Below are 13,375 nucleotides of genomic sequence, written 5' to 3'. Positions count from 1 at the left end.
AACATTTTTTGGTTGAACAAGAAATTTAAGTGAAAATCAAATAAGACTATGACCATGAAGAAGATTTTTCTCTACAAATTATTATATTAGAAAGCAGTATATTTTCATGTGCATTAGTTTAGATTACTCAAAAATAAAATTTGAATGATCATATAAATTGATTTGGTAAATACTTATTTGTACTCGTTTTACACCTAATTAGACTAACGCTATAATAAAAATAACTTTTAAGGACAATAAATATACACATTAACAAAGAGTGTTGAAAGTTTTGTCGGTATTAGTAATTAATTGTCATTAGATCCAATGTCGCTATAGGCTTTAGAAACATCTACAAAGAGTATTTGTTGCTGACAATTAAGTTATTGTCATTAATTAATTGTCACTAATAATTAATCTTTTATGTAGTGAACTTAAGAATCAAACAATGTTAAGTGAAATTCATATCACTTTTAAGTGTTAAAAAGGAGTTAATTTCTTATACAATCACTCAACTAACGATTTTTATCTTAAAAAGTCAATTAAATATTGTTTATTACACAGAAGTCACTCAACTAATGGTGACCATTAAATTGACCCACTTTTTATTTTTTACCGCAACGAATCATTTTTTTTCAATTCGACTTAAAATAAACTATCAAGGTAAGCAATACCTGTCGAAAATATCGCCTTTTATGTGAAATACAATAATTGAGCGACTTTTTCGGTTAGAAAATAAAGTTAAATGACTTTTAGAGATAATTACAAGTATTAGTTAAATGACTTTTATATTATAAAACAAAGTTTAGTGACTTTCTAAGATAAAAGAAGACATTACTTAAAATCGTTACTCATTGATTTAATATTAACACCCGATTGGGGATTTTACCTATTAATCTTGTAATCTAATGGTCGATCCTTGTGAGAAAAGACTGAATAAGAGTAGAACTACCAAACTTGGTTGCCTTATGATTGTTTAATGAAATGTGTTGACTTAAAAAAAAATTGTTTAGCTGATTAGTTATTTGAGCATCACATATTAGGCAAATAAGCAAAAAAACATATTTCCTAGGTTGTTGAACAACATTTTATTTTTTTTAAAAAAACAATGAATTAGGGTGTGGGTTAATAGTTAAGACACTTTCATCCTTAACTAAAGATTTTTGGGTTCGAGTTCTAGAATGAATGAAATCCTTGGAAGGAAACGCTCCCCTTAACGGATCCTACGTGACATGAATCTGAATTAGTCTGGCTAGTGAGTTCTGAAATACTCAATTGTCCACCAAATAAGGTTGAGACAAATTTCACCTATGAATAACCACTCTAAAAAAAAAATTGTTGACCTAATAGTTTGTGTATGTTCCTCTTGAAGATTAACTAACAATAAAGTATTAAGAATTTAAAAAGCCTATGCTTCTTCTCCCAACACTTCATCCCTATATATATATATACCCTTTACTAAATCATCAAACTCAACTCATAAACACAACTTAATTTCCTTGTGCAAACAAAGCAATTTTATTGCAAATTAACACAATGGCTGCTTCCATCAACTACTCAATTACTTTTGTGATGGTAGCATTGTTGTCCTTATCAAACATATCGACAAGTCATGGTGCTCGTAGCCTACTACAACTTCCCAACTTGCCTACGATCCCCTCATTGCCTAAGCCAACAATGCCACAATTGCCAAGTATTGCATCTTTGCCCACATTTCCCTCTATCGTCCCGAAAATGACTCTGCCACCAATGCCAACCATCAATCCTCTGCCTAACATGCCATCACTCCCAAACATTCCTACATTTTCACCTCCTCCATCCAACTAATATATAGTTATCTTTGCAGAGTCCATCTAGGGGTGGCAAAATGACTTATTTATCGATTCAGTATATTTTGATCCGTGCAAATTCAAGTCAAAATGTTCATTTGACACCCCTACCTCTATTCTACTATATTAGTAGTAGTATTTTACGTTAATTGTTCTATATTTTGTTTCTTTTCAGTTTTTCCAATGTATTCGAGTTGATTTTCCAGAGTGTAATTTTTATGTTTTGATTGTGAGACAAGAGTTTGATATAATATTATTGTTGGTCTACTGGTTTATTATAGAATAGTATTGGACTAATACATGGTTATTACAACAAGTCGCTTTGGCCGAGTGGTTAAGGCGTGTGCCTGCTAAGTACATGGGGTTTCCCCGCGAGAGTTCGAATCTCTCAGGCGACGATTTCTTTTTTTTCTTTTCTATTATTTCGCCTTCGATGTTGGGTAAACCATTTTTGAAATTTTTTTAATTTTAATTTCGCCTTCGATGTTGGGTACACCATTTTTGAAAATTTTTAAATTTTATTTTCACAAAAATATTTAGATTAATTACGTTGATATTATCTTTTATCGACTGTTTGGTTTATTGTATTAAATGAATTGAATGTGTTAAAGGTAGAAATAGTATTAAATGAACTATATTAGAACATGATTATTATCTTGTAAGAATAGTAGTAACATCATTTTTTATGGACTCTTTAGTTTGTTTTATGAAGGTAGAAGTAGTGCAAAATAAACTGTTGTAAAACATGAATATTATTTTATAAAAAAAAATATTAAATATGTATACCGAAATATGTCAACAAGTCGCTTTGGCCGAGTGGTTAAGGCGTGTGCCTGCTAAGTACATGGGGTTTCCCCGCGAGAGTTCGAATCTCTCAGGCGACGATTTCTTGTTTTTTTCTTTTCTATTGTTTCGCCTTGTTGGATACCACGCGTAAGGACCATTCGGAGAAAACGCTTCCTACCAATGATTTTTTGTCTCATTTATCTCCAACTTTCAGCTCAAAAAACCAATTGAATCAATTTTTTCTTTTTTATTATTTCGCATTCAGAGAAAACACTTTCTACCAATAATTTTTCGTCTCATTTATGTCCAACTTTCAACTTAAAAAACCAATTGAATCAAGCCATTAATATTTTCAAAGACATGAACATACGGCTGTCATCTAATCCTAAAAGACCAACCTAGTAGTTCAATTAGAATCAAAATTATTAAAAATTCAAGCATAGAGCCGTAGACAAACCCGCCTTCCTTCCATCTCGGGAATAAAAAGCCATATAATTTGCATCCACAAGATCTACCAATAAGTATTTACAATCTAAACTAAGATAATCTCATATGCCATGGATACTTGGCCAAAGATAACAAACTCATCAGTAATAACTACTATACAACAAAGTGGGATCCAGAAAGGGTAGAGTGAGGTAGAGATTTACCGAATACTTTTCTTCAATATCTGAATATAATGTACAAATCACAATCAATGCCCAGTATATTCTTGCATGGACATAAATTTCAACTTTCTCATGTCATAAATTATTGAATAGTTCCATAGGAGAAGTTGTAAATAACAGATGAATGAACATAACTGATGATATACTCAAATGGTACAAAGGTTAAATAAAGTTTGTTTAACCATATGCAGAACCTTTACAGAATGTGAGGAACAAATGAAAATGCTACTCTTACTCTCTGTCAAAGCTTCATTATAAACTATGCCCTTCTGAACTGGCATCAAAAAAAATTGGAAAATACAATTTTCCGTGTTATTTCTTGAACAAATGGAACAGGAAAATACGTAAACGTTATCAATTTGGCTCCCTGCTTCGTCTAATTTACATTATGATAGATATCTGAACATAAAGCGAGTTTTCTCATATGATTCAAAGAAAATCAGGCTGGCCTGTGGATGTCAAGCAACGATGCCACATACGGCTGTTAGGGTCGACAACCCTGGGTTTAGAGATGACTTCTGGAATTGGAAAGTAGACATAATGAGTATTGCATATACCCACTGTGATACCACTATATCCAGCAAATGCACCATGAACCTGGCAAGACATAGCATGTATATCGAATAAATAAATGGTTGAATAGTGTCTCAATCACGGAAAATACAAGTTAAGAAAGAGGTATCCAATTCCCTAATGAAGGACTTACAGCATTTTGCCCAAGTACGGTGCACAGAATACCATCTGAAGCATTTGCACGGCATGCACGGATCATGTAAGTAGGATCTATGTATTTCACATCAGCTGTCTGTCCGAGCTCCTTAAAGTACTTTTTAACCTGTCAAGAGAGCAGGCATATTATCATGAATTCTTATAATAAGAACGGTAAGTAAGCGAGCCATGAGCCTTCATGTGCAAGGAAATTTCTACTGCCAGGTACGGTGTTTTAAGAATCAATCAATCGACCGCCTCAAGAAAGAGTTGGGAATCGTCATACAGATGTTATATTAGCTTATTCCCAATAGCATTCAGTGGATTATAATGATTTCACTATTATACTGGTGCTCAACCAATCACAACGCTTCTCCTGATCCTAGCTTGAGGCCCACTGTGCATTGTGAAGCTCATGTAGGCAGAGTGAAAGAGATGACGACCCCAATTAGATGCTAGGAGCAACAGTTAAAAAAGTGACTGAAAATATCCTCATATATTGAACGAAACAAGGACACCAGTCATAGCAGCTTAATATGCAATTATTGGTTATTCTTAATGAAGTGGTGTTCAGGTAAGTATTTTCTTCTTAGAAATTCCAGCACAAAAGTTTAAAGATTATCATGTACAATATAGGAGACCATAAAAAAGAGTTATATCCAACTAAAAGCCTCTCCAAGAATTCCAATAAAAATCTCAAAAAGATTCATGATCCAAATGAAAAGATGCTTGAAAGAAGAACTTTAAAAGATTACCAATGCGATATAAAATAGAGAACCATATAATTTGCGCTCATATTTGGACAAAGATACCACTTAGAAGTGGTATGGTGAAGTAACTTGAATTTCACTAAGGAAAAGAAAACTATAAAAGAATGAAATCCTCAGGATGACATAAGGTTGTAGACACTAACATGCATTGCAAATATTTAAGGTGTATCTAGCAACAATCCCACAAAGTAAAACTGGGGAGCCACTAACCTCTTGTTGCAAATAAACACCAATGTCTCCAAGTACAGCATTTCCAGATGCATCTTTTGCATTGGTTTTCTCAAGGAAATCCTGCAATGAAGGGTGGTCCGGAAGTTGAGTCTTATAAAGAATCAAAAACTGATCCATCCGTTTTCATTACTACAGTTTGCAAACAATAAATTACAATAATAGTAACCAAAAACTGTAAACCTCTAAGTAAGCTTTGAGTTTTGTCTAGTATAGCAACAACATTGAACTGAAAGGAGAGAGAAAAAAGAATATCTAGAATCTACAACATAAATAAAAAGCAAAGGGGATAATTTATGGGCAAGGATGATAATTACTTCATCAAATTTTGAATTCTTAACTAAAATAGTCCCTTAAGTTTGGCAGCAGGTCAATTTTTATCCCTACTTTATACCTTCAGCCCAATAGATCCTTATAAGTTTGCTAAAACTGAGCCCTTCTCATTGAAGTAATGAAAAATGCAAATGGATTCCTAAAAGACAAATGGAAATTGCAAAAGAGAGTATGTGACCATAGTAAAGGGACAACCATGACTGAGGTCTTTTTCACAATTCCCAATTATGTGGCTTTGGAATTGTCCAGATGATTGGCAGAAGTTAAGGAAGAGAAGGAAGCATTGATGGGGGTAATTATGAAGCACAATTTACTGTTTTCACGTATTTTAACTACAGCTGTGACGCTTTGCATGTGCAAGTTTTCATTAGTTTAATAGAGAGTGCTTTCAGGTTCTCTTAGTTGGACCAAAAGTCTCATGAAAGCAAACTTAAAGGACCATATGTGCTCGTCATGATACAATAGAGATGAAAACAAGTCAATCCCAACCTAAGAAACTTTTTCGGTTAACAAAAACACATCTATACATCCCAAGGTAGCACAACCGTAATTATGACTTATCTAACCTGTCCAGCTCCCTCTGCTGCACAGACCACAGCTGATCCCTTTGTCTCGAGCAGATATTTTAGATGCCTCAATACACCATGAGGGCCATGCAGATTGAAAGGCACCTGAAATACGAAATAAGATATGATCTTAATGAGAAACTCATCAAAAAAGCTTTGCATAACATCTGGTAGATATTAGTTGTACCTCTGGAATCAAGCATATGTCTATTTGTCCACTAGCTAGGGATGCTTGCATAGCTATAAACCCACTACTACGGCCCATCAACTTCACAATTCCAATACCACGATATGCACTGTGTGCCTGCAAAAGAGCGATGATAAAGAAACTGCATCTAAAGCAGATTGCATGGAAGAAGTATAATGTATAACTGTAATTAAGGATAAATGAGCACTTCTCTTCTGGAAATCAATCCTTAACATGAGACAATTTTTTAAATAAGTTTAGTGGCCAAAAAATGAAATACATGAGACTACAAACTCAAAGTCCAAGAAATAGGTGGGAAACTAGTCACTGATCACCAAGAACTTCCAAGAAAGAAAGGAAAAAGTCAGAGGATTCTGTCAAAAAAGGATTTCTTGCAGGATTTCAAAATGCATGATGACTATGTCTTGAACTTGTAATGAAGATCACAAAAAAGTAACCGCACTGAGACATATTCACAGAAGAGAGGTCGATGAGATTGTATATAAAATTCCTTCTCAAAAGAGATTGTCAATTGAATAAAGTCAGAAGGGGATCCAGCAAATTGAAGGGAGCAAAGCACAGGAAAAGAAAGGGCAAGGTGCAGGTCATTTGATTTGAGTGTAAAAGGTTTTTCCTATTATGGAACAGACTATAGAAGAAAGGACGAAATTGTAGCAGGTCATAAAGTAGTACCTCAATGTAAGCAGAATTAATGGCTCTCTGTGCTTCTTCAACGGCAGTATCAAAACCAAATGTCTTATCCATAAGCATAATATCGTTGTCTATAGTTTTTGGCACACCAACTACAGCTGCCTTTATACGTCTTTTACGGCACTGTACACCCACAGTAGATCAAATTAAAATAGAATTTCTAACAAGCAGATACACTTAAATGTTATTGACCATTCAACAACCAAGAAGATTAGGAAGAAACTACTAGACCACTATATATCCATGCTCATCTGAAACATTTTCTTTTTACTATTTCAGGGAGAATTTTAATTTTAAAGCATAAATGTGTATGCAAGAGGGACATTTTACTCTACTTGTCTAATGGAGACACTAGAGAGAATCATTTATTCACTAACTACGCACCAAACCTCAAATAATCAGAGAATAACAGTCAACAATGCATTATGAACCCCTATGAATATAGACGTCAGGCAAAACAACCTCATCATGAATTGCATTTGCACCAGCATGTGTACCATTTCCACCCAGCACAAAGAGCATGTTAATTCCTCTTTCCTGACAATAGTAGAAGAGGTAAATCTTAGATAAACCTAGCAAAGTAGTCTTGCATTCAGCAATCAAGACAAGCTATATGATTGTAGTATACGAGAAAGTCAGTTAAGTACCTGGATGCTGTCCACAATGTCACTAACTTTAGGTCCTCCACGTGATACTCCCAGCAAGCTTCCGCCCGAAAGATGAACATTTTGCACCACTTTCCTGGATAACTAAGAAGAAAGCAGGTGGGCTAAATCAGTAAAATACTTGAATCTCATTAAAAGGAAATTTATCCATGCAGAGTAATACTAATGACCGTTTGGAGATCAAAGTAAAGATTTGGCACTTGAATCTGAATAACGGAGTTTAAAAATTTAAAGGATCATTTGGGCAGTGAAGTAGAGTTGAAGTAACTTACTGGCATTTCGGCTAAACCTTTTTCCGAAAACCCACGATATCCAAAAGGTATTCCCACAATTTTCTTCACTCCATATATCTCAAGGGTGATAACTATCTGCATCATGCGAAAACAAAGAGAGGATGAAGAACAACACCAATGCAGTAGCAAGCAAACTACATCCATGGGAAATCAAAGAATCAAAATCAAACAATAATAAAATGTTAGTACCTGTCGAATAACATCATTAAGCCCGGGGCAAAGACCACCACAAGTTACAATCGCTGCTTTCACCTCTTCTGGCTTGAAAAATATTTTCTCTCGAGGACCAGCACGGTGAACCCTGAAAATAATTCATTCCGTACTCATGCTAAGTGTTAAAGGCTTACCAAATACAAAATAAGAATCATGCTTGGAACAAAATCAATGTATTTATGCCCTGAGTCGGAATTCTTACAACGCAATCAAAACTCTTCTACTCAATGTTCAGTAATTCTATACCAAAACAAACACTTATGAGGAGCTAACTCTGTTCCTTATCACAATTTTCCCCAAATTCCAGTAATAGATAACGTGTAATTTCCTAAAACACTGCCCTCATCATTTGAAGAACTCTTAACATCTCACTATCTAGTTTTATTTCTATCAGATATGAAAAGCAAATTTCAAACACAAAAGATGTCAAGGTAATGGATAATGCCAAGTTGGGTGTTGAACTGTCTGGATAGTGGAAAAATCAACAATGATAGAGGACTTCAATTTATGACAATTGGGAGTAGGAGCACGTAGATGCAGATCAATTAGTAACCTAGAAAGATTTTGTCACTCTATAGACATGCATTGCACTATAAAAGGCTTATGCCAGAATAAAGGTGGTGAGACTGATTAAACTGATACTAGTCCAACGTTAAGTTTGATCATTTCCTCAACAGGTGTATTTTTGTTGTATCCATGCAACTCTTTAAAGATGAAAAGGTAAAGAACTTTACCATTGCTCTACCCATGAACAATTGGAATCAATGCACTCGGCACCAGCAGACGTGGGGGAGGAATAATTAATTACCTGAAAATGTAAATTGCTTACTTAGATCAACTAGAATTAAACAATACAAGTAAACATGGAGGAAATAGTACAGAAAAAAAAAACAGTGATCATTTACTTTTTCATCAGCAGACAAGAAAAACAAATAGCCAACTTGCTTAACTTCTCCATTCATTCAAAAGATAGTCCTGTTACACTTCCGGAAGTTGAACCAACTTTTGACTAAGATATTCAAACATACCATTTTGAAATCGGACAGATTGCAAATTTAGTTTTTTATCATCATATCTAAATTATCAAAAATTTTGACCAATTAATAAAAATGTATCCTTGATATGCGAAAGGCCAATCAATTTCAGAACAGTGAGATACTAATATCTTCAGCAAAATACTTGTGTATCAACGCTGGATTTTTTCGCTTTTTCAACTGCTAACCTACTTTCCATCAAAGAATTCACTATTGAAGACTTCACATAAAAGTGAATCAAATAGTTAAAAACACCCACCCAAACTGTAAGGCTACTAAAGATAGATATTTTTCCTGACTATTTAATCTATATAATTATGTCAAGGAGTAAGGAACATAGTTCCGGTGGCAAATTACTAGAAAGTTTATATCTTTTATCAGTAGAAGCTGAAAACTACATTTATACAAGCCAGAGCGTTTCCACATTCAAATTAACGACAATAACCAAGTAGTTGGAGATCACTGCTGAGAAGTAGTTATGCCACAAAATGATCAACTATATATTAATTTACATGGTCTATCAACCTATATTCCCCTACCTCCAAACATAAGGGGGTGATAACCAATATTATAGGCACTAATTTGAGGGTACACACCCTCAAATTAGTGCTTTTTTTTTGCTAATTTAGTGTATTTTGAACATTTTTGGCACGAAGCAGTAGATCAATATGACATAATTACTAGAAAAGGATGCATCACCTTCTACTATCATAATCAACAGGAAACTGAATTCGGACAGTGAAAAGTTATGCAGAACTAGTAGAGAGACTTACTTTCAATAGAACTCTGTCATTATTATTAATGTAACCATGCCATTTTTCATCTGAGGGGTAACCTTCTGCGAACTTTTCAGTTATTGGAGTCCTGTAACAGGAATGATGCATTAAAGTTAGTAAAATTACGCCACAAGCAAAAATTCCTGTCCGAAATCTTCATTATATTATGCAAGTATATTACTTTCCATTTAATTACAAGACCACCTGGCCAAGTGCATTTCAACAAAATATGCGAGAAAACAAGCAATACTAAACTTTGGAGAATTGATAAAGCCAGACATAGAGACCTGAATGTTGAAACAGTAGTGGTAGATACAGAAAAGTAACTAATGCTACAAAACAACAGGATAATCAAATTCAAACTGAATACTCCTCCATTCAATTTAAATGATACTCGACAAAGCATTTGACATAATTTCAATTATATATATATAACTTTACAACTCATCGAATTATTCGAGATTTTAAACTTTCATATGATATTTGGTCCAACCAAATTTCACTGTTCATATTGGGTACAAGTACTTTCTTTCTTCACTCTTGAAAATCAAGTGATTATGTATGCAGCTGCTCAACCTAAAGTATTAAACTTTATGTCCAGTTAAATACATTATGCAAAAGAAAAGGATGGAATATCCATATAGCACCTCAGTATCAAATTTAACTCCTAGAAGGTGTTGCTACAATTATTCACTAAACAAATCTATACACTTCACCACTATTTCCAGATCATCTACCAATTCAACACATAGTTCCCTTTTTCTAACCAGTGTCCAGGCCAACTTGAGTGCATCTCGACTAATATAATCAAATACATGACGCCTCCTAACTCTGTCCACCACGACCTTAAAAAATGGGAAGAAGTCGCCTAGTTTTTCGTCTATGCTAAGATTTGAACCTGAAACTTCACAGTGTTCAACACACTTCATTGAGCACTAGATTCCCATAAAAACAAGAGAATTATTCCTTCTGCCCCCAATATATGTGATAGTTTGGAATTTCAAAATTCCAAACATTGAAGTTAATTCGGACCTAAGAAACTTTAAGTTTTTTGAAATAAAATATATATATTTGAAAACAATACAAACAATACTATAATTCACCATAATTGACATAAACAATACTATAATTCACCATAATTGACAACTTAAAATATATAAAAGCATAAGAAAAATTTGATTGACTTTAATTGTATGACGGAACTGAAAAAGTACGCTAAAATTAAAAAAAGGCAGTTCTTTAACAAGGACATTACCTCATTTTTAGACAAAAAGTAGAAGGATACGAAACGGCGTCAGGGAATACATCAGTCATATGAGGAATATTAAAACGAGCTTCAAATTCTCTAGAATACTTTAACTTCCAATCAGGATCACTAAAATCGATGCCGCCGACGCCGGCGGCAGCATTTTTCGGTTGCACTCGAATTCTCAATCTCCGGCAAGCTCTATTAAAATTCCGTTCAGTTCTCACCTTAACAGAATCTAAAAAGAGATCATGATCGGTGTAACCGGTCGTCGACGGGAAAATCGCTTTCTGTCCGATCGCCGGCGAAAGCGACTCCATGAAATAGCAACAGTATGTGTGTAACTACTGTTTATGTAAATGTGGAAGGTATATATAGAGCGATGGAGAGATCGGAGACACGTAGGGTGACGGAGAAAGAGAGAAGAGAGAGACAAAAAACAGTAGTAGAATTTAGCAGCCAGCCGGAGAAAAGAGAAATCAATAGTATTTTTTATTTTTTGGATTTGACTTTTTTTCTCTCTTGTTTTCTTTGTAGGTTTCACAGCCGTCCAAAGTGTATACATTTTTTAAGTTATAAATATTTAAAAATTATACTTCTCGTATTAATATGATAAAATAATATTTTTTAAGATATTAATAAATGTTAATACAGCTTGATTTTCGAGAATTAAAATATAATTAGTAAAAGTAAGAGGAGATAATATTAGTTAATTTTAAAATTTTAAAACATCATCTCCGCCCTTAATTAGAGTTTTGAGTTTGCGCCTACGTGTAGAGAAATCATGTATGTTAGAAGCATCACTTTAAAATGGATTTTATTGCGCGATTTAGATTTAGTCAGGCTCTAATGTGAATTCCAAGCATTCAGTGAAAAACAAAAAAAAGTATAATTTACAAAATCTTATAGTGTTAAAATCTAATTATATTATCTCACTACTTTTTTTCAAATTACAAGAATCTCTTAAAATTTATTAATTTTAAATATATCATTGGACTTTCGAATACATTAGGAGACATTCAAATACCTGGAGAGAGATGTATCAGGGATATGACATCCTTCGAATATATAGAAGAGGAATATACCCGAGAGGGAAGGAATGTATCAGAAAGGGGAGAGATGTATTCATGAGAGGAGAGTGATGTATACGAAGAGGATTTTTGAAAGTTTTAAATATAATTAAAATTTTTAGAGATTATGATAAAATAAAATATGTATTTAAATAATTTTTCCATAAAAAATATTAATTCAGTAAAATACTTTTAAAAATTTTTATAGACGTGTAAAATTAATGAGACTCGATAATATAATGAAGGGATTAATCATTAAAACGTTAATATAATGCATGGTACTTACTCTAATTGCTCAAGAGACTTTCAAACTTTAATACCAATGGGTACTTTGGCTCATGAACATTTGTGCAAGGATGTACTCCTATGAGTCACTTTGGGTTGAATTTGGACAATCGAAAATGTTATACGGATGAATTGAATTGAATTTAGATGATCAAAATAAGTTGAATTAAGTAAATAATTTGTTCAAAAGTTTTTTCAATTGTAATAAATTGAGCTAAAATAAGCTTAAATTGTTTAATAATTCAAATCACTTAGGTCTTATTAAATTTTAATTTCGTTGTTTATTTTTTTATAATGTAAGTACATAATAAAATTATTTCTTCTTTATTATGATTATATATATACTATATCAATAAAAATAAAACTTCTTAAAATATTTTAACAAAATTTATTATTGATCAATTTAGTCTACGTATAACTTAACAGGAATTGCCTACTCTAAAAAAAATTGCGCGTGTGTTCTAGATATTCCCAGAAGCAAATTTAAAATTTTTAATTTTTGATTCTGGATAACAGTAATCTATTTGTTAATCGGGCCTTAAATAAATTTAAATTATATACATATTATATAATTTTTTTAACATAGATTATATGATATCAGTAAAATTATTAGAGCTAAAAATTTCAATTCAAAGTTTTAAATTGGGAAAATGCACAAGTACCCTTTCAACCTATGCCCGAAATCTCAGAGACACACTTATACTATACTAAGGTCCTATTACCCCGCTGAACTTATTTTATAAGTAATTTTCTACCCAATTTTCGGTCTACGTGGCACAATCTTGAAAAAAAAGTCAACCAGCATTGGGCCCACAAAATAGTGTCACATTGACCGAAATGGGGTGTAAAATTATTTATAAAACAAGTCCAGAGGATAATAGGACCTTAGTATAGTATAAGTGTGTCTCTGGAATTTCGGGCATAGGTTGAGGGGGTACTTGTGCATTATCCCTTTTAAATTTAATATATATGTTTGAGTTAAAAAGAATGAAATCTTGAATTAGTTCAAGTGAACGTAAGTTGATTCG

General features: G+C 33.2%; 1 protein-coding gene and 2 non-coding genes across 3 annotated transcripts; 2 read left to right on the top strand and 1 right to left on the bottom strand.

The window, feature by feature from the left end:
• The first annotated feature begins 2,124 nt into the window (after positions 1-2,124).
• On the top strand, positions 2,125-2,206 carry TRNAS-GCU (transfer RNA serine (anticodon GCU)). The gene has a single exon. It is a non-coding gene; the product is annotated as a tRNA-Ser (tRNA).
• A 404-nt stretch (positions 2,207-2,610) lies between these two features.
• On the top strand, positions 2,611-2,692 carry TRNAS-GCU (transfer RNA serine (anticodon GCU)). Its single transcript has one exon. It is a non-coding gene; the product is annotated as a tRNA-Ser (tRNA).
• A 625-nt stretch (positions 2,693-3,317) lies between these two features.
• On the bottom strand, positions 3,318-11,555 carry LOC101245938 (ATP-dependent 6-phosphofructokinase 5, chloroplastic-like). Its single transcript, XM_004236651.5, has 13 exons — positions 11,002-11,555; positions 9,744-9,834; positions 8,671-8,744; positions 7,913-8,024; positions 7,703-7,798; positions 7,413-7,514; positions 7,228-7,302; positions 6,748-6,888; positions 6,055-6,171; positions 5,868-5,972; positions 4,951-5,031; positions 3,969-4,097; positions 3,318-3,859 (listed from the first exon to the last, which is right to left on the bottom strand). Exons 1-13 carry the CDS (start codon positions 11,310-11,312, stop codon positions 3,692-3,694), a joined length of 1,602 nt encoding a protein of 533 aa, XP_004236699.1. The 5' UTR covers positions 11,313-11,555; the 3' UTR covers positions 3,318-3,691.
• Between the last annotated feature and the right edge of the window lie 1,820 nt (positions 11,556-13,375).

The sequence above is a fragment of the Solanum lycopersicum genome, chromosome 4, assembly GCF_036512215.1.
Source record: "Solanum lycopersicum chromosome 4, SLM_r2.1".
In the NCBI taxonomy this organism is placed as follows: Eukaryota; Viridiplantae; Streptophyta; class Magnoliopsida; order Solanales; family Solanaceae; genus Solanum; species Solanum lycopersicum.
This window is presented reverse-complemented; position numbering and strand designations above follow the sequence as displayed.